Source organism: Lagenorhynchus albirostris, chromosome 1 (assembly GCF_949774975.1).
Source record: "Lagenorhynchus albirostris chromosome 1, mLagAlb1.1, whole genome shotgun sequence".
NCBI lineage: Eukaryota > Metazoa > Chordata > Mammalia > Artiodactyla > Delphinidae > Lagenorhynchus > Lagenorhynchus albirostris.
Genome location: NC_083095.1, coordinates 3,434,914 through 3,461,333, shown reverse-complemented (window position 1 = coordinate 3,461,333; position 26,420 = coordinate 3,434,914). Strand labels below are relative to the sequence as shown.

General features: G+C 46.3%; 1 protein-coding gene across 10 annotated transcripts in view; it reads left to right on the top strand.

Moving 5' to 3' along the window:
- PPP2R5C (protein phosphatase 2 regulatory subunit B'gamma) overlaps nt 1-26,420 on the top strand; it is a 132,391-nt gene that overhangs the window by 58,606 nt on the left and 47,365 nt on the right. For all 10 annotated transcript variants that reach the window (XM_060158971.1, XM_060158877.1, XM_060159065.1 and 7 more), the window contains one exon: nt 20,545-20,744. In XM_060158971.1, coding sequence (XP_060014954.1) covers nt 20,545-20,744 — 200 coding nt within the window. The remainder of the gene's footprint in view (nt 1-20,544; nt 20,745-26,420) is intronic.

Below are 26,420 nucleotides of genomic sequence, written 5' to 3'. Positions count from 1 at the left end.
TGCAAAGGGTCACCTTGTCCGCCTGGCCAGAGTGCAGCGACTGACATAGCCCCCAGAAGCCTGTCTGTGGGACGGGAAAGCCCTTGTCTCCGTCCAGCCTTCCTCGTCTCTGTGCTCAGGCCGTGGAGGTTGTGTGTGAGGTTAGAAACGGTGACAGAGATACTGAGGCCAGTTTCAGGAGGAAGTGGTCTTTCCAATCTGGGCCCAAAATAGTCTTCTCAAAAAAGGAGAACAAGAAAGATCATGACATTAAGTTAAATGTCACTTGATTAGGCATCTAAGTGCGGCTGTTGACGTCCCACAGGCCACCAGTAATTAATCTGAGAAAGTATTTCCCTCTCAAGTTGAGGTGGTGGTTCTAGTAGAAATTCCTTTCCCAGACTCACTGTCTCGTAGGTGAGACTTCAGAGCCCCATTGCCCGTCCTGGCATCCAGGTCTCTTAGAACTGTGAGGTCATATAATGCATGCTTAATGCCCAAGCTGCTGTCAAGTTGCTTAGGGGCATTTATACAAAGGATTTATGCATTAAGATACCAATTTGGTCTTATCGGGAATCTGGTTGGAGATTAGAGCAGTGACTCTTTATTATATGCTGGGAAAAATCAGAAATTAACCCTCTAATACCCTCTCCTCTCCCAAAAAGCCACGAGAAAAAGTCCTCAAATTTTGGAAATTCACTTTCTTAAATACAGCTCACTTGTGAGCACATGATAAAAAGCCTCAGAGGAAGATTAGAAAGTCTGGCAGGGTTTTCTATTTTGCTTGCCTTTCTTGCCAGAGTCCTGGAGAAGGATTTTACTTTTAGGAGTGTGTTCAAAGCACATTCACAGTAAGCGGAAAATGCAGCCTCTGTCTTCAGGGTTTGGGGTCTCTGATTGCAGCCGGATTGATGGCCCCAGCGCTGTTGCTTTTGATGCGGCGAGCACAGCTCCTTGGCCGGGGCCATCTGAGGAAGACTGGCAGGTGCTGTGACAGCGATGTTCTGTGGCCGCGAGTGGGAAGAAGGGGGTGGGGTGGGGGGCCTCAGGGGCGGGCACTGGCTGAGAGCTGGTGGGCCAGTTACACCAGGGAACCCTTGAGGGAGTGACTTGCAGCTTGGGGCACATTTTGCAGGTGGCTGAGTATTCAGGAGAATGCGGTAGAAGGAGGAGTGGGTGCTCTGGATGTTTAGTTGGTGGTAATGTTATTAGGTCAGACTTGGAGTTAAGGCAGAATCCCAGACATCCGACTACTTGTTTAAAGGGTTCCTTCGTACATCCCACCCTCTCGTCTAGGATATGGGCTAATGGGGAACTTGGCCTATGTCAAAGTTATTTATATTAGGCACCACTGATTTTAATTCACAGTTTTTTTTTTTTGAGGAGTTTTTAACGTCTTAGAAATAATATTTTGTTAAGGTTTGCAGAGACTGGGTGACAGACACAGTCTTTATCTCGACCAGGAACATCAAGGCCTTGATTCTTCCTGTAAGGAGCAGGTAGCGTGTAGGGACCAGCCTGGGATATTTGAAAGGGCTCCTGGCCAACTGCATGGTACCAGTATGGACAGAAGTGTCCCCTCACAGGCATGCTCCTTGTTCCCACAGGCCTCTGAGAGGCTCTGAAGCCTCACCGCCTGGGCTCAGACACCAGCCCTGTTGCTTCTGAGCCTTGTCACCCTTAACCTCTGTGCGGATCTGTTTCCTCGTTTGTGTAACAGGATTCGTGGGCTTAGAGGAGTTATAATAATACCTGGCACATAGTAAGTACTCAGTAATGGTAAGCTATTAGTATTCCTTAAAAGAGTTAAAAGTGAAGATAGTATGGAAAATTAGCAAGATAAAATACAGTAGGAAATTAGATTTTCAAAAGTGTTTAAGGACATTTTTCAGTCCCCAAGCAAAAATAAATAGGGTTAGACTCCCAGCAAAAAAGCATCTGAAATGCTCCACACAGTTGAGGCCAGGAAGCTGGACAGGATTTCAGCTGAACTGTGGGCGGAGAGCTGGGGATGGAAGTCCCCTGACCTGCCCGCGGAGAGAGAGTGGCAGCCAGGCCTGACTGCGGCCACAGGCAAAGCCTTCCCTTCTGGGCTGCCGACCTGCCAGCTTGAGACCAGAATCGCAACTTCTAGGATCATGCACGTGCTTACAGCTGGTTTTATCATTACTGTAAACATGTCATTCTGTTATTTTGGAAAGTTATATTTCAAGGATTATATGTCAAGGGTCTGAAGATAGTTCTTTTCCAAAATACTATTTAAACTGAATAAATTTATTTAAATATAATCCAATGTTAAATGTCTGGCTGGGATATTGCATACATTTTTCTAGACTAGCAAAATTTAAGGATTATTTCCATAATTTTTAAAGTTACATTTACCCTTATATGTATACTACTGTATATAACAAATTGAACAAACATGGTTCTTCTAACTTCTTTAAATCCTACAGTGAGATGGGTCATACATAAAAGGGTATTAAAAAGAAATAGGCTGTAAAGATATGTTAGGCAGATGCAAAAAAACCCAAGTCATAACATTAATAGTGGGCAAAGTTGAAATCAAGGCAAAATAAGATTCAGTGAGACAGGATTACTTCACCACCCCAAAGTGCACAGCGCACAGGATGGCAGAGCGACCGTGAACATACGCGATTTACCCAGGTGGTTCTGTGTCCAGAGCTAGAAGGACTGCAAGACAAAACTGATAAGGGGCTTCCCTGGTGGCGCAGTGGTTGAGAGTGCGCCTGCCGATGCAGGGGACGCGGGTTCGTGCCCCGGTACGGGGGGATCCCACATGCTGCGGAGCGGCTGGGCCCGTGAGCCATGGCCGCTGAGCCTGCGCGTCCGGAGCCTGTGCTCCGCAATGGGAGAGGCCACAACAGTGAGAGGCCCGCGTACCCCAAAAAAAACAAACAAAAACTGATAAGGCCGGGGTTGGGGCAGCGGGGGTGGAATGTGCCTGGATGGCCCTACCTGTCCCGGATCAGGTGGTGACTACAGATTATCATGGTGAACCAGGGAGACTTCAGAAAACAAGTGCTCACAAGGTTTGTACATTTAACAAATAATAGTTTGCAGAGAAAACCTCTGCAGGGACTTCCCTGGTCGTCCAGTGGGTAAGACTCCGTGCTCCCAATGCAAGGGGCCCAGGTTCAGTCCCTGGTCAGGGAACTAGATCCTGCATGCCGCAACCTAACCTAAGACCCGGCGCAGCCTAAATAAATAAATATATAAATATTTAAAACAAAACAACAAAAAAACACCTCTGCAATTTTCAACAAGTTGAAATAAGTAGAAACCATATTCTCTCATCATAATGCAATAAAAATGGGGATAAATGCAAAGGTAGAAACCAGGCCTCAGGGCAGAGAGGGCGTTTGTTGCTGCTGGCGTGGCCCTGTCTGGATCTCAGCACCACTGGCTGCTCCTTAGCGTCCGCATTTAAGCCCCGAGTTGTCTCCATGGACAGGCCTCCCCCGCCTCATCTAACCCATCACTAGGGTTTCTTCTTTCCTAAAATCATTTTGTTTATGAGGTGTTGAGATTTTGGTTTTACTTGCTTGTCTCCCTCACTTGAGTGAAACCCATAAAAGCAGGCCCTTCCCTGCCTTTTGAAAGCTTCATCCTCAAATGAACAAGTTGGTAAAGGTAACAGCCGTGCTACAAGGACTGTTTATAAGCGCATCCCGTCTATTGTCTGTCATCGGCACTGTCATCATCCTCGCTGTACTCTTGGGAGGGCGAAGCACAGGCTCGACACACTGCCCAGGAATGAAGGACAGGGTTGGCCAGGCCAGCTGTCTCGGGCCTGGGCTCTCCTACCAGAGCCACGGTGCCTCCAGTGGGTGACTGAATGAAACAAGGTGACGGCTTACGGAGTTGATGTGTGACACGATTATTAAGTAAGGATGAGAGGAAATCACTTAAACGCTTAGAAAGAAAAGGACCAAGATAAATTAAAGAATTACTGTCTTCTCTAAAGACAAGCAGAAACAAATGAAGCAGGAAACTGGGGGAAAAGGAATGAAACCCAAGAGCTGGTTTTGGAAGGAGGGCCACAGCAGCGAAAGGAGAAAGGAGAGGGGAGAGATGCTTCTAGCCAGCCTGGTGGGAAGGAGAGAATCGTGATGTTAACAGGCCAAGGAAAACAAATGGGAACATCTCAATAAACGTGAAGACGGCATTCTGTAAAATTCAACTTTCGTTCCCGATTTGTCGTTTTGTTTGCTCTTATTTTAACTTTTGGAAATAATTTCAAATTTACAAGTCGAAGAATGGCACAAAGAATTTTCTTTATCAAGTTTCACTCATTTGTCAATATTTTGCCACATTTGCTCTGCCGTTTCTCTCACGTGTATATATTTATATTCAGTGACCTGGGGTGGGGGAGTCTCACCAGCCCCTCCCCTCCTTCTGGGCCCTGGGTCCGGTTTTGCCTTGCTCCCCCAGGCGGCGACCTCTGGTGCAGGGCTCATCTCTTTGGTTTCTGTTATCTTTTCTTGTTGATCCTATAAATCCTCACTATTTTGTGAGCTTGTTGATGCCTTTTTTTAATATATATATACATATTTTTAAATTTTCATTTATTTTTGGCTGCGTTGGGTCTTCGTTGCTGTGCGCGGGCTTTCTCTAGTTGCGGCTAGCAGGGGCTACTCTTCCTTGTGGTGCGCGGGCTTCTCGCTGCGGTGGCTTCTCTTGTTGTGGAGCGCGGGCTCTAGGCGCACGGGCTTCAGTAGTTGTGGCACGCGGGCTCAGTAGTTGTGGCTCGCGGGCCCTAGAGCGCAGGCTCAGTAGTTGTGGCGCACGGGCTTAGTTGCTCCGCCGCATGTGGGATCTTCCCGGACCAGGGCTTGAACCCGTGTCCCCTGCATTGGCAGGCGGATTCTTAACCACCGGGCCCCCATTGTTGCTTTTAAATGGCTTTTTTTTTTTTGGTACGAGGGCCTCTCACTGTTGTGGCCTCTCCCGTTGTGGAGCACAGGCTACGGACGCGCAGGCTCAGCGGCCATGGCTCACGGGCCCAGCCACTCCGCGGCATGTGGGAACTTCCCGGACCAGGGCACGAACCCGTGTCCCCTGCATCGGCGGGCGGACTCTCAACCACTGTGCCACCAGGGAAGCCCTTTACTGAACTTTTAGTGAGGTTTTAGAAGGAAGTAGAACTAGGTAAATGTGTTCCATCATTAATCATAAAGCATTTTTGGTCACGTTATTTAAAAAAAAAAAAAAACCATGAGAAGATTTATTCTTATTAGAAGGTTCGATTTGTTAAATTGTAGCACACGTGGACAGTGAAATTCCAAACAATTAAAGATATGTTGGTCTATTTATTGATCTACAGGACATTCTTGACAGAGGGTTGAGTAAGGTAAAAACAGGAGCGAATGAAGCATGGTCTTCAGTAGCTCAGTCATTCACGTCAGCACATCTGTGTGCGTGGAGAGCACCCCCCGCCCCGGCAGGTGTGCGCCAGAATGCCCACAGTGCTGCTCGCTGAGCTTGCCTTCCTTGTGTTGTTTGGATTTTATTTATCCTACGGTGAGCGTGTGTTATTTTTCTGAAACCAGAATTCTTCCGAAATGTGTAATACATGTTGACCAGTGGTCGGCTGTATGCAGAAAGGTTTCACGTGTAAGTTCAGGCCCTTGGTTTCTTATATGTTCCTCCCTATGGTGCCCGCTTATACGTGACCCATTCTAGAGACCTGTTGTATTTTCATCTTTCCGCCCTCTGGGAACTGCTGCCAGCACCCTGGGCTTTGAGAGAAGCACTCTCCCATAGTCTTACAGAGCCAGAAAGAACCTTATTTTTCAGACGCAGAAACTGTGGCCCAGAAATGCCAAGCAACTGGTCCCAAACGGGGCACAGCAGTGTCTCCTGCAGCCCTAGTCTGCTTGCCACTTTCCAGTTTAACTTGTCTCCTTACGCGTGTAAGCTTCAAGTAGCACCCCTGCCCCTCAGAAAACCCCAGCTCCACCGTAATCCTTTATAAACCTTCCAAACTTTAAGGATATTTTTCCACTCAAATCCCGTTACGCCACAGATTGATAGTCTAAAACGTCCATGAACTCATCGGGGAGATTGGCTCCTCCATGACCCAGCAGGCACATGGGTCATAATTGGATTTGGGGTCCATTCAGCCCCTCTCGGCCAACGGTTAAGTAGCTGCCCTTGCGCCAACACTGTTCTGAGAAACAGAGCAGCAGGGCACGGCCGCGGTGCCCTGTTTGCCAGAACTTCCATGTAATCGCGTTACGCACAACCAGACACCGTCAGCCTGAGAGTCGTCCTTTGTTAGGTGCAGATCTAGTTGCTGAGTGCAGTGCATTAGTGGCCTGCTTGGAAATGCCTGGAGAGGATGAAAAACGTTGCTTCCGTAACAGACATTTTTTAAGGGTAGGAGCATAAACAAGATTGAATGATAGAAGCTAACAAGTCACTGCATCTGATGAACGGAAACCAGAAACAAGCACCATTTACTGAGGACGCACTCCATCTCAGGCATCGCTCTAGCACGTCACGTCTGCTAATTCACAGCCACCCCACTGCGTAGTTACCCCCACTTCCCAGTTGAGGAAACCAAGGCCCAGAGGGATCAAGTATTCTGCCCAAGGTCACCAAGGTAGTTACAGGTGGAGCTGGAATTCCAGCCCACGTATTCTCACTTTCCACCCCAGTTCTTAATGCCTTTGTTCTACTGCTGCCTGGTGTCTCGGGGGCTTAATAAATATCTGCTAAGTGGAGGATTCAAAGTTAGAAACTAAGGGGGCAGCTGTGCCTAGTGATGACCTCAAGGTACCCCGAGCAGCAGTTGTCTTGATTTAACTATAAAACTTGGACCATAAAGAACTAGTCTTTGGAAGTACCCTGTTTTCCCAAATGGCACCAGCTCAGATCGCCAAATTCAACTGTGGCTCCAACATTGGAGGACAGGGACGGCTTGTCCAAAGGCCACATCCTGCCCCAGGTCGGGCGAGTGCCCTCGGTGTCCAGACAGGCGCTTCCCCGGGGGTTTGTTATGGTGTGCTCCTTTCTAATAAAGTCCTTCTGGTTTGAAATATAGAAAGCAGTCAAGAATAGAGGTTTCTCAGTGTCGAGAGAGGGAAGGGCCTGCCAGGGGGGACCAGGCAAGGCCGACAGGCAGACAGGGAGCAGATGCCCAGGCGGGCAAAGGACCGAGAGCTGGCGTCCTGTCTGAAAGGAGGGGCACCTCATCCTCCCCACCCGGCCGTGCCTGTCCTGCCCCGAGACACGGAGGCTGCAGCTGCCTGTTCGAGCTCCTCGTGTGGCCCCTGCCACCGCCGTCCCCACAGGCGGGTCGGGCCCCTCTTCCCAGGTTCAGGAGCATCTCACGCGGTAGCCAGGCGGAGCCCTCCTTAGGCCAACAGGTTCTCCCCCTCGCCAAACCCTGCATGTCAAGAAGACAGGAACCAAGTAGCAGCAGCATCTCGATTTGCCATGTAATTTGGGATCAGCTATGCAGAAAAGGATCAGCTAAATGTCTTTCAACACATAGCAGAACACAAGAGTGTTTCTTGTTTTAACTAATAATAAAAAAGTCACATACTTAGGTGGCATGTTTTTTTCCAAGGGCAAGTGAACCTTTCGGTCAACCCCTTGGATGACGCACTAAACGTATTAGGCTTTAATCTGAGAAGAACGCCCTGTGCAGGGGTGTCGAATCACTGCTCAGGAGCACCTGCGGTTGTGTCCTTGTCCCATCGTTAGTTTTCGTGGCACATTCATCGAGCGCCTGTTGTGTGCTGAGCGTACCGCGGAGGTGGAGGATGCTGTGCCCGTCTTTATCTCCATGGTCCTCCCCAGATGAGGCCAAGTTCAGTGTCAGACATCAGAAAGCCCCTGGGGAGGGCTTCCGCTCCATGTCCCTGGAGGGGCGTGGGCCACCCCCGCCTTCAGAGTGCGCTGAGCCTTGGAGACGGGGCGGGGGCAGGGGGTATCGTTCTTCGTCACTGGCCGGTAACCTTACCATGACTGGCCTCTGAGCAGGGATTAGTTGATGGGCGGGTGAGCTGAAGACTGGAACCCAGCACAGGTAAACATCAGCACTAATTAATTAACACTAGACCTGATGGGATGGGGTGGTGGGCATGTGAGGAGGTGAGGAGGCTGGCGGCTCCTGCGAGGGATAGGGGGGCGTCCAGCACCGCTCTTTATCTGCTTCACCTCCCCAGAGGGTGGGCACACAACACACGCGCACACGGCCCCTGATTTCGTGGTTCCCGGCGTCCTGGTGCCTGTATCACTTTAGAGCCCTGATTCCCGGGCTCGTTCTCCACAGGACCTGGCACACGGGCCTTCAAGGCTTATTGCTTGCTGCAGCCCTGAACCAGACATACGTGAAGAGCCCAGAATCCATCCTAAGAGAACTCGTTTCCAGAAAGAACCGCTCATATCTGTTTGAGACACAGAGAAGGGAAGTAGAGAACACAAATAAAAACTGAAAAGACTCTATGTATTTTTTCAGGATATCCTTCTCACAACTCCACACTCTTCTATCTGCTGGTAAGCATATTAAACGTTCTGCAGCCTGCCTTTGGCCATCTCTTATTTGCGAAATGTAGTGAAAGCAGTTTTCCTGGAATGACGCCCGCCCTTGCACTTTAGGCAAGAGCTTCTCCATTGCCAGAGCTGTCGGTCGGCAGGCGCAGTGGTGGGGTGTGACGCTTCAGCAGGAATGCCGGCCTAAGTGAAGGATGAGGCGATACAACCAGAGGTGCTGGACGTTTACTGATTTGTACTAATGGTGAGGGTCTGTCTAATTTGTTCCCGACAGGCATTCTAGAACTAGGCTCTTAAGCAGGAAATAGGGCCTTTGTCAATGCTGCTGGCGCTGCATCTCTGTGCTCCTAGGAATTCGAGCTGTCTTAATCTTTAACTGTCAGAGAGCCAAGGCTTTAATTCAGCAGACTTCTGTGGAGTTCCTCCTGTGCGTCACCTGTGCCAGGAGGTGGGGACACAGTCCTGAATGTCCATGTGTGTCCGCTGTCTTACAGCTTAAGGAACCTGAGGCTGAGAGTCCTGTCCTGACTTCACCATGTTCTTTATGGTGGGGTCTAGGCTAGAAATCAGTATGTTTCTTCCACGTGACTGCCCTCACTGAGAAGTTCACTTGCCGTAATTAAGAGCTTCTCTGAGGAAACCAGTCTCTCCTGGCCTTTATCTTGCCTCAGTCTGACGCGCTGCTTCCGGCTCTCCTCGCCCCACATGCCTCCCCCACGCCGTCCCTGGTGAAACTGCCGGTTCTCAGGTGCAGAGAACAGGAGCAAACTAGACCTTGGCTTCAGACACCGCTTTCTGAAATGAAACTATCTGCCTTATAGATTTACGCTGTAGTTTCACAGTGTAAAAAGGGATGTTGGGCTGGGGGTCAGTGGTGGAAAGTCGCGAGGAAAGTGAATATTACCGCTTTCTCTGCAGATAAAGGCAGGCTGAAGAATGGCAGGAAAACCAGAAGGGAGGGAAGGTCTCAAAGGCTGGAGGGAGGAGTGCCCAGGTTTGTGGGGAAGCCAGTCAGCTGTGGGATTTACACGAAATCGGCTTGTCCTGGGTAGACTTCCACCCCAGACTCAGCCCGGGGGTCGTAGGTCTTTTCCCGTGGGAGGGAGGATGTAAGCTTAGTGAACGAGTGCAACAAAGCTGGTAACCTACAGAATTGGGATTTGCAGAGGGAACGTTCACAGTGGATTTCAAGCTATGGTTTTCACCAGCAAAACTTGTTTAAAGTGAAAGTGGCGGTGTAGAAGCTGCTGGGCAGTCTTGCGTCGCCAGATTTACGTCCAGATTAATAGAGCAGGCAATGCTTCCGCTTTGCCCGCGCACTGGGATGCCACCCATAAGGACTGGAGAAGGGCGACTCCAGCGCAAGCGAGGGCAGGAGGGAGGGAGGGCTTGGTGCTCTTGGTTATTTCTCTCCGAACAGCAGGTAGACAGTGCTCGACACTCTTAGCCAGACAAGCGCTCTGGCCCCTTTGCGGTACCAGCTGGTTACTAGCTCCTTGCGTTAGGTAGTACAGAGCGTGACGCGGGGAGCACGTGGGCTGTATTTGAATGGAATAACATCCATCGAGAAACCTGACCAGAGGCTCAGTATGTGTGGTGAAGTCCCATCAGATCTAAGACACTGGATTGTAGGTCAGACCTAGTTTTAAGAACCACCAAGAAAGAGAAAACAGCAAGGGAAAGAGGAACTTGATCTGTGGGAGGTTAACGTAGAAAGTGTAAACATTAGAATGGTTGAACTGTGATAACTTGGCGTTGTGACATTGAGAAAGATTTATTGTAATTTTGAACATCATCAACCAAGTTAGGAACTGTTTGAGAAGATTAACTCAATTTTGGAATTATGTAGGTGCCAAGGATCAGGGTAGAATTCGTTTCATCACATCATCTACATGAAGTGAGTGTTTCATTCAGTATGTTTATCATGCTTTCAAGTTGTAGAAGTTTGGATTTATGGAGTAAGAGATAATTGTTACCAAAAGTGATCCCTGCTAGGCCAGCACCCTGAGGAACCGTGCTTGGTGTCATGACTGCCTCGCGAGAAGGCTGAGAAATTGGTTCCCAGACTGTTGCCTTCTCCTTTGAAGTAGATCTTCCTACTTCTGTCATCCTCATTTCAGTCCCCCGTGTCACTTCTGAAGAGATCTTTTTCCCAGGTCACGTTGTGTCACTCACTCATCTGCTTAAAAACCCTCTGTGATCAAAGCTATCTACTCACAGTACTTCTCAGATTATTCTATCAAAATGCAAACCTCTGAGAGTCCAGAGTGCTGAAATGCCTGTCACAAGCATCCAAGTTTCTTGGAAGAACTTGATTTTGTCCTAAGTTTATATGGACTTTGCATTCTACTCTGATACATGTGTCATTATTTTAATATAAATATGGTTTAAGTTATGGTACCGCTCAGTTAAATTACCTGAATTTCCTTCTTTCAGATCGCCTTTTTTATTTTGAGCACGTATTTGAGGTCCCAGTATGTGCTTGACCAGTTCTAGATACTGAGGACAAAGTAATGAACAAGACAGAGTTCCTCCTCTATGAAAAATGTTTGACTAAAGATCCAGTGTGATTAATTTAGGGTTTGTAAAATGTAATCTGTTATTCTCATTTAAGCCTCTGTCTTTTTGAGGAAAATTGGTTTTCCAGGAGAATTTGCCCTGTAACTTCAAGGCCCTCCGATTTGAGAAGTGGGCACCTGTAGATAAAGTCTTTGCAGCTGAGCGTGGCCCCGGTCCCTCCACAGTGAGCCTCAGCCTCCCTGAACTGATGTGGCTCCTGCCCTCCCTCCAAGGCCAAGCTCAAGTGCACCCCAGGAAACCCTTTCCTGCACCTGCACCCTGCCCCCCACCCCCAGGCCCCATCACACCTCACACGTCAGTACACTTCTCATATGTTTTAGTTGTTATTTTCTTTTAGATCAAGTATCACGTTTAAATTTATCTCTGTGTTGTCATGCCTGGTACAGTGCCTGGCATGTGTATGTCGGATAAATTTTTTAATTAATTCCTTACAATACAGGCTCCACGTGTTCAAGGCTGGTGCCTGCTCTGCTCTGCTTCATACCAGATGCTTTAGATCTGATAAGTCATACCACAATTTTTATATTATACATCTGGAGTCATAATTGCTGATCTTTTCTCTGAGAGGAAGAGGGAGAAACTTTATATAATTAGAAAAATTAGAGATCCCTTAGATTTCATCTGGACTGGGAAATTTTTTCAATTAAAAAAAAAAGATATCCAGAGCTGAAATTCTTCCACACAAATACCGCATAGAGGGACGTTAGGAAATGTGCTGGGATCGTGTGTGTCCGTGTCCCAAGTAGATCGAGGTCAGTTTGGAGATTGTCGGTGTCTGTTCCCCTAAAGCTGTCATGGAGGACACGCCACACATACCTGTGCCTGGAGTGTGCGTGCTGGGCGGCTCTGGGAGACCCAGGCGCCGGCTGCCGCGCTTGCCTCTTGGGAGGAGAGTCGAGGCAGAGGGTGGCTGTGGAGGAAGGAGGCTCCTGTCTCACTGTGTGTTCTTAAGTGTTCTTGAGGGGCTTTTGCCGTAGGCATGGATCCTGGGGCCTTTTTAATTTGTAATGTAACTCACAGCGCGTATAGAACAACTAAAGAGTGTCATGAATAATTACAAAGCGAATATTTCTGTAACCAGCACCCCTACCAGGCACCCCTACAGCTCCCGGAAGGTCCTGTATTCCCAGCGCACAGGCACATTTGTGTGCCTCTGTCCTTGGTGACGCCAGACCCCGCAGCCCTGCCCAGCAGTGTGAGACCTCCAGCCGAGCACAGCTCCTCCCAACACTTGGTTTCCTCAGACTTTTTGCCATTCTTTTGGGTGTCTTGTGATATCTCATTGTGGGTTTTTTTTTAATTTATTCTATATTTTTATTTTTGGCTGTGTTGAGTCTGAGTTGCTGCGCGCAGGCTTTCTCTAGTTGCAGCGAGTGGGGGCTACTCTTCGTTTGAGGTGCGTGGGCTTCTCATTGCGGTGGCTTCTCTCTTTTTTTTTTTTTTTTTGCGGTACACGGGCCTCTCACTGTTGTGGCCTCTCCCGTTGCGGGGCACAGGCTCCGGACGTGCAGGCCCAGCGGCATGGCTCACGGGCCCAGCCGCTCCGCGGCATGTGGGATCCTCCCGGACCGGGGCACGAACCCGTGTCCCCTCCTTCGGCAGGCGGACTCTCAACCACTGCGCCACCAGGGAAGCCCATGGCGGCATCTCTTGTTGTGGAACACGGGCTCTAGGCACGCGGGCTTCAGTAGCTGTGGCACGTGGGCTCTAGAGCGCAGGCTCAGTAGTTGTGGCGCACGGGCTTAGTTGCTCCGCGGCATGTGGGATCTTCCTGGCCAGGGATCAAACCATGTGCCCTGCATTGGCAGGCGGATTCTTAACCACTGCGCCACCAGGGAAGTCCCTCTCGTTGTGGTTTTAATTTGCATTCCTCTGGCCATAAATGAGTGACAGCCTTTCACGAGTGATTAGGCTTTGGGGTATATTCATGAAGTGCTTGGTTAAGACGTTTGCCTACTTTTCTGTTGGTACTCTGAATATTTCTTACTGATTTATTGGAAATGCTTACATATTCTGGACATTAATTCATTGGCTATATGTATTCAAATAGTTCCCCCACTCTGTGGCTTGTCTGTTCATTCTTTGTGGTGTCTCGATGAAGAAAAATGTTTGATTTTGTATAGTTCAACATATCAGTCTTGTAATGATTACAGTTCTTAGGTCTTAAGAAGTCCTCTACTTCTTTCTCTATATGAGATATTCTTTTGTATTATTTTCTAAGAGCATTAGAGTTTTGTCTTTCAGACTGAAGTCCTAACCCTCTAGGAACTTATTTTTTATTTTTGCATATAATGTGGTCCAATTTCTTCTTCTTTTCTTTCTCCTTTCTTCCTTCCTTTCTGTCCCAGCGCCATATTTTCAAAGACTGATCTTTCATCACTGTTCTGTAATCCAGTCTGTCCTAAATCAGTTATCCACATCTGTACAGGCCTGTTCTGGGCTCTGTTCTCTGTGGCAGTACAGGGCTGGGCCATTGTCATTTATGAAGCTTCCCCGGTGAGTCTAGATTTCTGGAACAGCAAGTCCCCCCACCCTGCCGTTCTTCTCCAAGGGTCTTGGTTGGTGTTGACCCTTTGCTTTTCCACGTAATACCTTTTAGAAGTCACTTAGCACTTCACCGAATTCTCTGTTGGATGTGGATTGGGGTGGCACTGAGCCTACAGGTCAGCTCCTTAATCTGGGAAGCGTTATCTAGAGAGTCTGGGGGTAAGCATCGAACTGGGTGGGGAGCTATGGGTGGGGAGCTAGCAAGAGCTTCCCTCTGAGAGGGCACGGAGATGAGGGAGCCGCTCTCGCCGCTTCCTTGCAGCGCGTTGCTCAGGCAGGGAAGAGAACAGTGTGGGCATTTCCAAGTGAGAGGGTGGCATACACAGAAAACCGAAGGGAGTTGCAGATACGCCGGTAGGATTAGTAAGAGTCGAGGTAGCTGGATACAAAAGTAATACCCCAAATCTGTTCTTTTCTAGATCACAGCAGCAGTTAGAAAATTCTTCAGTCTTTTTAAAGGTACACTTTACAGTAGCATCAAAACTTAATAAATACCTAAGAATAAATCTAAAAAATGATTTATTTTTTAGATTTACGTTTTTAGGAGAAAATTGTAAAATTTTATTGAAAGACACTTAAGGAAAAAAGTAATTGGAGAAATATTCCATGTTCATGGATTGAAAGATTCAATATTGCAGCGACTGCTGTTCTCCCCATATTGATAGGGGAAATTTGAAGGGCCGTGAATAGTCAAGACATGAAGCAGAGCAAGGGGAAGGAACTTAGTCTCACACATAGTAAGGCCCGTTGTAAGGCTCTGAGAGTCCGTGATGTTGGTGCCCAGAGAAGCGATGGTGCAGCAGAAGGGCTCTCGTGTCTGCAGACACTTGAGCCAGGACAGAGGAGACGCAGGAGGCCGTGGGGAAATGGTCATTTCAAAAATGGTGCATGAATTTTACTTTCAAAAACAAAGTAATATCGCCGAACTGTTCTCGGTGGGGGAAACTTGCCATCTGCTAAGTGTTCTCGTATGCGAAATAGAACTAAGTGGATTAGTGCATATTAATGACGAATCCCAAATTTACTCCAATTGGATTAATTGGATTCAACTTTATTACTGCTCACTTTGTACTAAGAATAAATACATTGGAAAGACAAGAGGACGCCAGAGCTGAAGGATTGGCTCCGTCCTTTTGGAGAGTTTGCACGCTGGTTTCAGTTTTGTGTGGTGTCTCTTGTCTGCAGGCTCAGGACAGGCACATGTTCGCAGACTCGTGGCCCCATACTGTCAGGAAGGTGGCACAAGTGCTGGGAGGGCGGGGGGCGGGGAGCGGTGGACGCACGGGGGTCTCTGAAAGTCAGTCTGCCTTAGCTGCTTAGCAGAAGCGTACATGAGTGAGCGCGAAGCGGTTCCCACCCTTACGGGCGTGCCTCTGAGGGCATCTCTCCAGGTGATGTTCTCTGGGCCTGTGGTTTGTGCAGCTCTGGCTTTTGTCTCATTGGGGTTATGTTTATTTGAGAAAAGCCATCATCTCCGTGCTAGAAAGGCCTGTCTTTCTGTGACTGTCCTACTGAAAGTTGGTCCTTTCTGTATCTTGGAATGTTTCTCCTCACCACCAAGACGTGTCATGTGGAAGTGGGCTTGGCTTTTTTTTTTCCCCATAGTTTTTCTACTCACAAATAGAGTTCACATGATGCCTCTTCACATACAGTGATAGTTTAGTGATGCAGCCTTATCATGTCCTATCCTACAATTTGGTGGTTAAAATTTATTGTCACGTCCATCGGTCCCTTCAGTAACTGAGGTGCCCAAATGCTCAAAACACCTGTGGAGTCAGCTGTGACATGCTCAGTCATTTAGGATTCACTTGGGAAGGCCTGCCCACTGCCCAGCAGTGGCCTCCAGACCCTTGATCAGACTTACCTGGCAGTAGAGTAGTCTCAAGCACACACCTCCAGTGCTCAATTCCTATATTAAATATCAGTACATCTTACTTTGTTATTCTTTGCAGAAGAAAATATAAGTAGAAGTTCTACTGTCATCACCTTGGGTAGCCCCCAGGGCTCACCTCCACTTTGGAGGTCAGGGGTCAGTGGAGGTGTCCACTCCTTATAGCTTGGTCTGGCGTGCCACTGATGTGAGAACGCTGCCCTCCTCTACCGTGGGACCAGGAACACTCACAAAGCCAGAAATGGGGGCTGACCCCACTCTGGGTAACTTCATTAAACATCCCTTTGCATCATTTATTAATTACAGGCTTCCCTTTAGTACGTATGTTTTTAAAAGGATGATCCGTTCTCACCTTCAGGTGCCATGGGTTGGAGTCTTTTCTCTGGTCCTCGCCCCCTGCAGGTTTTGCATGAGTATGTCCATGTGGTTTGCTCCTGGTATCATCAAGGATTTACCTTGAAATAATTGGGAAGTATCCCAAGTTCACATTAACAAATCAGTGAAAATAGTTTGGGGAAGTGGGGAGGGGGCGAAAAGATTTATACAAACATAAGGTACTTGTGATATTATTTGTGTAGAAGAATGTTACAGCGCTTAACGTGAAAAATAATAATAAAAGGATATATTAATTAACGTTAACAGTGTTCTCCAGCCAAAATGGTGATTGCCTCTTCCGTGTTCCTCTTTCTCTTAGGTCAGAGGACTCAATATGGTGTTGGGCCTCTGGGTGGTGTCCTGGGACTTGTCCTGGGCAGCTGTCCTCTTCACACCCCTTTCTAGTTACAGAGCTCTGTCACAGGGTTCCTGACAGTGCCCACAGGCTACAGAATTTTGTCTCATATTATGCTATTTAGTTGGTATTCTCTTCCGGGCTTAAGACTGCTCATTAATATGTCCTGAAACAAGAATGTTGGTGTTATTAGTCCATGTACAGTTTAAAATTAAAGTAAGCCAGTGTCACTCATGGGCAGAATTCAAAATCCATTCTTTTTTTTAAAATTCTGCTTCGTAGGAGTAATTGTAAGAATTGGGTCAAATCCAGGGTCATGGTTTATTACCTTAGAGTCAGGCACTCTTGAATACCAAACACTGAAGTGTAATATACCAACAGTGTCAATCCCAATTAGTTTTTATCATTTGGTTCACATTACATGATAATCAGAACAGTAAAGTCAGATACAGGTTGTATTCTGTCATACCTTTTTTCTTCTTTCAAGATTAGCAGTGCTAACTTAATAGTTTTTAAAGAGCTTATTTTTTAATTATTACAAAAATAACTCACACTGGTAAAGAATCAGAATACATAAAGGTAAAAAAGCATATTCTTCTGCCACCTCCACTCATTTTTATTCCCAGTGGTACAGTCCTGTTAACGCAGCAGAAAGCAAAGATTTTTAAAATACGGTGACCGATAAGAAGCTAAATTAACTTGCATTCAAAAACCATATGGAAATATTTGATAGGGGCTATGGATGCAATATTTTTACAACTATATTCAACTTCATTGGTATAATATACTTTTTTTAAACAGTGCAGTTGTAAATGTAACCAAATGAGGTGTTAAAAAATAAAAGAGGGCTTCCCTGGTGGCACAGCGGTTGGGAGTCCGCCTGCCGATGCAGGGGACCCGGGTTCGTGCCCCGGTCCGGGAGGATCCTGCATGACACGGAGCGGCTGGGCCCATGAGCCATGGCCGCTGAGCCTGCGCGTCCGGAGCCTGTGCTCCGGAACGGGAGGGGCCGCAGCACTGAGAGGCCCGCGTACCGCAAAAAAACAAACAAAAATAATAATAATAATAAAAGAGTTCATGAGATTATGCTCACAAACTTTTTTTTTATAAACTATAAACGAAAATAGTACAGTAACACCTTAGCTGTCTGGAACCCTGGGAGAATTGACAATTTCCAGAAAGTTGAGATTTCCTTGCTTTTTAGAAGAATTTTAGATAGAAATTCTATGAAAAAAGAAAAAGATTTTACTCTGCTCTTCCTTCTTATCATAATAGGTTTGTTTTAGTGTTTTGGTGACAGCTAAGTCATCATCAGGTGACTCTTAGGGGTAGATGTGGGCTTCTCAGTTCTCTGCGGCACCAAGGACGTGAGAAAGCCAGAAGGTTCCACGTATACAAGCTGTGGCTACAAAATGCACTCATTTAAGGTGATCCTGGCAAAGTGGAGGGTGAGCAGAGGTGCAGAGTTGAGTGAGGACTGAAGTCAAGCACGGAGCTTTTCATTGAAAAGGGCTGGATATCTGCATGTACAGGTACCCAGACATTATAGTGACTATTACTCATTTAAGTGATTCCAGTCACCTGGACTCAGAATGTTTATGGATCACAGTTCGGTTCCCATGGTCCCCTGAGTCCCCTTCAGGCAGCATGTCCTCACCCCTTGGACCGGCTGTGCACTGCTGACCTCTGCGTGCAGTGTGGGAACTAGGGGAGCTCCCCAGGAAATGGGCCTTTCCGGTGGCTGTGCTGAGTGCCTGCTGTTTGCAGGGCTCCACACTGGGCATTAGGGGGTACCGAGAACCAGGAAACAATCACCTGGGACCTGCCCTCAGACAGCAGCTAGATGGGGAAGAAGTGCCCAGCAAGGCAGCTGCCTGTTCAAGGCAGTAGGAGCTTAAAGGCAGCCCAGGAGTACGTCCTCTCTGACCAGGCAGGGAGGGAGGCCTGAGCAAGAACCCCAAACAGGAGGGGGCAGTTAGGGCAGGAAAGGAAAGCAGGGTGGGCAGGGTGGGCTCTGAGGCACAGAGAGGCGGGTGGAAGCAGGAGCGCCAGGCCCCGCCCCCAGGCGCCCACTGGGGTGCCGGCTGTTGTGGGGAAGGGCACTCAGCAGCTTTGATCTCAGGACCCCTTCACGCTCCTAAAAACTATGTAGGACCCAGAGAGCTTTTGTTTATGCGGATTTGGCTACCGATACTGACCACGCTAGAAATTAAACCAGAAAAAATGTGTGTTTATTAATTCATTAAAAATAATAAACCTTATTACATGTTAACAGAAATATCACACTTTTATGAAAATAGCCATATTTCCTAAAGCAAAGACAAGTTTAGTGAGAGGGTGGCATCATTTTCTCTTTTTGCAAATCTTTTTAATGTCTGGCTTAATAGGCGAGAGCTGGATTCTCCTGTGTGCCTCTGCATTCCGTCTGTTGCCACGTGTTTTGGTTGAAACAATGTAGGAAGACACTGATTGGGAAAAGGAGGAGTATTTTAATAGGCTTTTCAGATAGTTGTGGACATTTTCTTTCATACTACACCAAAACTTAACAAACGAGAAGTTTCTTGAACGAATCTGCAATGTGGAATCTGAAACCATGTGAATAAACTCTCTATACACTTTATTACATTAAAACCCAGCGGACTGGGACTTCCCCGGTGGCGCAGTGGTTAAGAATCCGCCTGCCAATGCAGGGGACACGGATTCGAGCCCTGGTCCAGGAAGATCCCACATGCCACGGAGCAACTAAGCCCGTGTGCCACAATTGCTGAGCCCACGTGCCATAACTACTGAAGCCCGCGCGCTTGGAGCCGGTGCTCCGCAACAAGAGAAGCCACCGCAGTGAGAAGCCCGCGCACTGCAACGAAGGGTAGCCCCCGCTCACTGCAACTAGATAAAGCCCACGCGCAGCAACAAAGACCCAAAACACAGCCATAAATAAATTAATTAATTTTAAAAAACAAAAACCAGTGGACTCTCTTGCCCATTGAATGGCTCTTTTGCCCTTGACTGATACTGTAACACCATTTATTGATCACGTGGAAAATACTGGTTCACTGAGTCATGGAGATCTTTGGAGCCATTTTGCAGATCTTGGACACATTTCAGTCAATGTATCTATAAACCCTATTCGTTAATATCACCACTGATCTCATTTTCACTGAAAAAAGCTGTCAAGCTCACACTGGCAGATTGGAGTTTTCCAGACCTCCCAGAATTCTAGAAAGTCACACAGAGCTCCATCACTTTCCAGCCCTGCACTGACCCTCTGTGCCTGTATCTTGTCTCTGTTATGTCATTGCAAAGATTATATTTTGTAAATATGTATAAAGCTTTTAATATGGCACCTGGCCCTGGTAAGCACTCCCTCAGTAATATTATCATTTGCGCTCTTTCTACATTGTTGACATCGTGTGTAACGTGCATTGACCATAGCCCACATTGAGGAGGAGATGTGCTTTGTGTGGGGCACCAGGGTGGAGACCCTCACAGCATGTGTGTGACAGCTCGTTTGGGCAAGCTCCACACTGATGCCACTTGTTGTTTGCCAGCTGGCCGATGGACGGCCACCGTGCCCTTCCCCTGGAAGTCCAGAGCAACAGCAGACCTGAGGGAGCATCCTTCCTGTGACCTTTTCTTACCTTGCCTGTACCTGTTGCAGCTGTCACGCGGTGTGGGTGTCCGTGCTCCCCACACCGGGGCTGTGGTTTTTGCCTCTTGTTCCACTGCCCAGCACAGTACCAGCATGTGATCATTGGTGCTAGGTTATGTTTGTTGAATGAATGCATTTAGAAGGAATTTATTTTGAACAGTAACTCTGGACGTGGCTTCAGAGAGTTAAAAAGTATAGAAACTTTATCATACGAAGCATATGATCTGAGCAGTGACTAGCTGTTCTTTTTTCCTTTCATTTTCTTTAAGGAGTGTTTAACCTCTATTCACCCCTACCCCATCTCTTTTTTTTTGTTTTGTTTTTGTTTTTGGCGGTACACAGGCCTCTCACCATTGTGGCCTCTCCGTTGCGGAGCACAGGCTCTGGACTCGCAGGCTCAGCGGCCATGGCTCACGGGCCCAGCCGCTCCGCAGCATGTGGGATCTTCCCGGACCGGGACATGATCCCGTGTCCCCTGCATCGGCAGGCAGACTCTCAACCACTGCGCCACCAGGGAAGCCCCATCTCTTGTTTCTTGAATCTCTATTAATTCGAAATAAAAATAGTAGAAAGCTTAAAAGTATTTCACAATAATTCTGGGTTAAGCATTTTTGCAGTCAATATACTTTGCTTTCTCCTTTTCAGATGTTCCTCCTGCTGATCAAGAGAAGCTTTTTATCCAGAAGTTACGTCAGTGTTGTGTCCTCTTTGACTTTGTTTCCGATCCACTAAGTGACCTAAAGTGGAAGGAAGTAAAACGAGCTGCTTTAAGTGAAATGGTAGAATATATCACCCATAATCGGAATGTGATCACAGAGCCTATTTACCCAGAAGTAGTCCATATGGTAAGTGATTACGGTTTAACCAGCGTGTCCCAAACCTGAGTTACAAACAGGACTCTGATATTCTTAGACTGTGCTAAGACATTTGAGCCTAACATGACACTTGCCACGAAAAAATCCTGCTGTTCAAAAATTTGTGCTTGTACCTTGAAGAATGAAAATCTTTGTAATATGTCCTGGATTACAGTGAGGGACCTTCTAGGGACGAAAGTGCCCTACATGTGTTAACTCATTTAATCCTCACAACTACCCTGTGGGGTAGAAATGTTAGAACTTTCATTTGTACTTACTGCCTTACCCTCTTTAAATTTTTTTTAAGATATATAACATTAATGTAATAGTGCTCATATATAATTTAGAAGTAAGCATGTTGTCCATACGTGTACAGGAAAATTCTAATGATGGGGAGGAGTTAAGACAGTGGTGGGACCAAGCTGGTGTCAGGACAGTCCACCCTGATGAGCTGAGATGCACCCAGCTCTTGTCATCCTGCAGTTAGTTCATCGTTGGTTTCAAAATCTCAGCCCCAAAATCTCAGTCTCCTGTTCCCGGGTCCTTTGCAGGTCCCATTGTGACCTCAGTCACTACCGCCTGGAAACATTTCATGTGATACCATTACTAAAACTCTTACGTTTGACACTGAACTCCAGTTTTCTCTTGAGTTTTTTTGAATTGTTGGTGTTTTGTCTGGTTTTGAAATAGTACTCCCCAGTTACTAGGGAATCCTCGTGGCTTAACATAAAATTTTAAATGCTGATTTCCATTGAACTCCTTAAGTTTCTGATTTTTTCCCCAAAGCTATATATTTCAAAATTGACTAGACTCGTTGACCTAAAATATGTTTCTTTCTTACGTTAGTGTGTTTGCTTTGGAAAAAGAAAGTCGTGTTCTTTTTGCATTCACAATCTGTTGTATCCAAAGTTGAGATCAACCTGATTAATTTATTACTGTTAACTCTTACAGTTCAGAATTTACCAGCATGTAGTCAGCCTAGGACTGTGAGAGCCGTTTGGGTTCCTCCACCAGACTCCCACCAGAAGAACCGTCACAAGCATATACTGAGCAGTAAATCCTCAAAAACCTCACCCATTCAGACTAAGGAAAATTGCGGAATGTCTTTTTTTCCCTCTTGGTTTCAACTCTCAATTACTCTGGAAGGCCTCCCAAACCCCAGAATCACAAAGAAAAATCTCTAATACTTTCTCCTAACACTCTCATAATTCTGTTGTTCACAGTACATTTTGTAATCCTCCTGGAACTTTTTTTTTTTAATGGCTCAGGGTAGGGATATAACTTTGTCTTATAAAATGATTGAAAAATCATTAGTCCCTACATTGTGTGTTGAACATTCCATTTTCTCCGTCGATTTTAAATGCTGCTTTATTATATATTAAATTCATTCTCTTTTTGAATTACATGTACTAGTATGTCATCTATTAAATTTATAAACACGTAAGTTTATTCTATATTAAATGACACGTATGGAAGGTTTTTCAGTTTCGACAGAGCCTCTGCTGCCTGCAGTCCCTGAGTCCCACTCTTAACCCAGGAGGGAGGAGTCTGCGGAGCCCAGTGAGGCGAGGCTTGGCGGGTTGGGGTCAGAGCCCTGCCCTTGCACCACGTCGGGCCTGCCTGCTTGAATCAGTCCCTCCTGTGCGTTTCACAGAGGCGGTGCGCATTACCAGAACCACCTAGGAGACCGGAAGCCCTTGAGACTTTTTTTAGATTAAATAATCATTACTCCTCATCTCCCTGTTAAAACCATGTCCTAATAGCCAGGTTCTCCTCCTGCCGTCTTAGCTTTGTTCCCCACCCGGAAATTCAAGCCATCTTCAGAGTATTGGCCACTTTATTTTGCCCCTAAAGCACATAGCAGACACTTCCGGAGCATCCACTGAGCACTTTTTCAGATGAGGAAGCAGAGTGGTGACCAAGGCTTCTGCCCTCCCAAGGCTCTGACCAGTAATGTGTCATTTTAGGTTAAGGGAAGGCAGTGAAGAAGGTGAAACGGGGGAAGTAGGTAGAGTTACAGGACTGCCCATGAGGCGGGAAGAAGGTGCAGAGAGAAATCTGGTACAAGATGAGTTATACTGTCCCATGAAGATATGTGCACAAGAGGCGCTTTTCCGCGTCACTTGAGAGAACAGGGGACAGACCGTCCATTCTGTCCTCTGACTGGAGCGAGGGCAGGAGAGAGCACAGCCGTTCCCTTACCTCGAGCTTGACTGAGTGGTGTGGGGCAGAGAGGATTTGTGTTTTGTTTGCTGTTGTTTTGTTTTCTATAAAGACAGAAGGCATTGATGACAGATATGATGATGAAGAAGGCGTGTGGTGGGGATGGTACTTGGCAGTGGTTTCTAACCCTCTCAGAAGTAGCGAGTGGGTGCAGATTTCAAGCAGCCAACAGAAGGCCTCCACCCCAAGCAGTGCCTGGACCCAGCAGGGCAGGTGGAAAAAGTGGGGGCCCCTTTGTAGTTCCCTCTGGACGCCCCTGGTGTGCGTACCACTGAAGTGGCACTCAGCCAACTTGCTTGAAGGATTGCCTGGTGTGTGTGTGTGTGTGTGTGTGTATTTTTGTTTTGTCATAGTTGTTTTTTGTTACGTTTTGTTTTGGTTTTTTCAGCCGCGTCATGCGGCATGCAGGATCTTAGCTCCCCAACCAGGGATCGAACCCATGCCCCCTGCAGTGGAAATGTGGAGTCTTAACCACTCGACCACCAGGAAAGTCCCTGTCATTGTATTTTTAAAGACATTAATGCCCACTTACTGTGAAGAATCCAAAGCTCTACAGATGTTATACTTCTTACGCTTACTTCTTTTAAATATGTTGCCTATTAGACTGTGCTGCTGTACGTTTTTTAACAGAGTTGTTGAGAGGTAATTCACATATACAATCTACCCCTTTAAAATGTACAAGTCAGTTGTCTTTAGTGTATTCACAGGACTGTGCAGGCATCATCACATCTAATTTTGTAACATTTTCATCCCCCTGAAAGAAATCCCATACCCATTAACCATTACTGCCATTCCTCCCTCACTCCCCACTCCCCACCCCTGGTAACTACTCATCTACTTTATGTCTCTATAGATTTGCCTAACCTGGATCTTTCTTAGAAATGGCATTATACACTATGTGGCCTTCTTTCATTTAGCGTAATGTTTTCAAGTTTCATCCATGTTGTAGCGTGTGTCAGAACTTCTTTTTATTGATAAATAATATTCCAGGGACTTCCCTGGTGGCACAGTGGTTAAGAATCTGCCTGCCAATGCAGGGGACATGGGTTCGATCCCTGGTCCAGGAAGATCCCACATGCCACAGAGCAACTAAGCCCGTGCGCCACAACTACTGAGCCTGCGCCCTAGAGCCCATGAGCCACAACTACTGAGCCCGTGTGCCACAACTACTGCAGCCCGCGCGCCTAGACCCCGTGCTCCACAACAAGAGAAGCCACCGCAATGAGAAGCCCGCGCACCACAACGAAGAGTAGCCCCCGCTCGCCACAACTAGAGAAAGCCTGCCCGCAGCAACGAAGACCCAACGCAGCCATAAATAAATAAATAAATTTTAAAAATAATAAATAAATAATGTTCCATTATATGAATATATACCACGTTTTATTTATCTCTTCATCCACGGATGGACATTTGGGTTATTTCTGCTACTTAGCAGTTATGAATAATGCTACTGTGACCATTCATGTACAAGATTTTTGTGCATATATGTTTTCATTTCTCTTGAGTGTTTACCTGGGAGTGGAATTGCTGGTGACGTGTTAACACTATGTGTTTAGCGTTTTGGAGAGCTGCCAGACTGCTTTCCAAAGTGGCTGCACCATTTATTCCCACCAGCAGGGTATAAGGGTTCCAGTTTCTCCGCATTTTCAATACTTGTTACTATCTGTCTTTTTGATGTAGCCATCCTAGTAGGTGTGAGGTAGGACCTCACTGTGGTTTTGATTTACGTTTCCCTCTTGGCTAATGATGTTCAGCATCTTTTCACGTGTGCTGTGTATTTTTATACATCATAGACTGTAGTCCTAGAAATTAACGGAACCTTATAGATCCTCTAGCCTGACTTTTATTTTCCAGATTTCAAAAACTTAGGTTCAGGGGAGATGAGGATGAAAAGGAGAATTACTCAGGAAGGAAAACTGGCATCTAAATTCTCAGGCCTAAATTACATAAACTCCATTATCTCTTAATTTCACTCATTTTTAAAATATAGTCAGCCATCTGTTTTTGTTTTTTTTCAATTGACTAATCTGTTTTTCAGGCATTGGCATTTTTCTCATAGTGAAAACACTGATAGCAAAATCAAGCTAATAGTGTAGCCACTTTTTTCACAGAACACCATTTTTGCTTGAAGATTGACTGACAAACAGGTTATTCAGACTTGGATATTTAGGGAGCATTTTCTCACAAAATAAAATAAGAATGTCACTTTAAGGAAAATAATTGACAGTGTTTGTTGCCAAAGATAAAATTTGAGCTTTCAGGCAAAATTTTGGATTTTGAAAGATTTGTATCCACCAGTGCAAGCTTCAGCTTCCGGGTGCTGCAAGCTCTCCTGCCGAGATTGGTGTCGTTCTGAATGAATTAGATCTTTAATACACACGACAGAAGGAATGAGGCATGGTGATGCCTGCACAGTCCTGTGGGTATACTAAAGACAATTGAATTGTACACTTTAAAGGGGTGGATTGTGTTATATGTGAATTATCTCTCAATAACTCTGTTTTTAAAAAGCATAGCAGTCCAGTCCGATAGGCAGTATATTTAAAGTATATGAATACACATAATTCAGTGAGGCCAGTATTTTCTAAATGACCAAAACTGATGATCCAAAATCATTCATCGGCCAGAGAGCCGTTCAAAATGCAAGACACACCAGTGGATTTTCGTGAATTAGAGACCCCCTCATTGATAAGATTTACGATTCCACAGAATAGCTAACCTTTAGTAAACTACCACTTATCAAGTTTTGGTGTAGTATCAAAGAAGTCCACAATTATCTAAAAGGGCTATTAAATACCCCTCCCTTTTCCAACTACATATCTGCTGGAGACAGATTTTGCTTCCTAATTTCAACCAAATTAACATTCTGAACATAGAAGCAGATGTAAGAATCCAGCTGTTTTTTATTAAACCAGACAGTAAAGAGATTTGCAGAAATGTGAAACAGTGCCACTCTTCTCACTGAATTTGTTTTGGGAAATACTTTTATTTAATATGAGTTGTTTTATGAAATAGCAAATGTTATGAAAAATTTATTTTTTATAAATTTATATTTATACTGACATAATGGGTTTGCTATTTTTTAACGAATGAATATTTTTAAAATTTCTCTGCTTTAATTTCTACTGCAGTCAATATCCATAGATATAACTTTCATAAACAGAAGTTCTTTGGGATCCTCAATCATTTTTAGGAGTTTAAAGGGGTCCTGAGGCCAAAAAGTGTGCGAACCACTCGTCTCAAAGAGCGCTGCTCCAAGGCCGCAGCACCAGCGCCACCTGGGAGCAGGTCAGAAACGGCGTTTCCTGGGTCGCAGCGCTTTGCTTACACGTGTTCTCCAGGTCATTCTGAATGGCCTCCCTGCCTTGCCCCCTGAGGTTAAGCCCTCACATACTACCTGTGACAACTCTTAACTCCCCCTGGGCTGTCAGTTTCCAGAGAGAA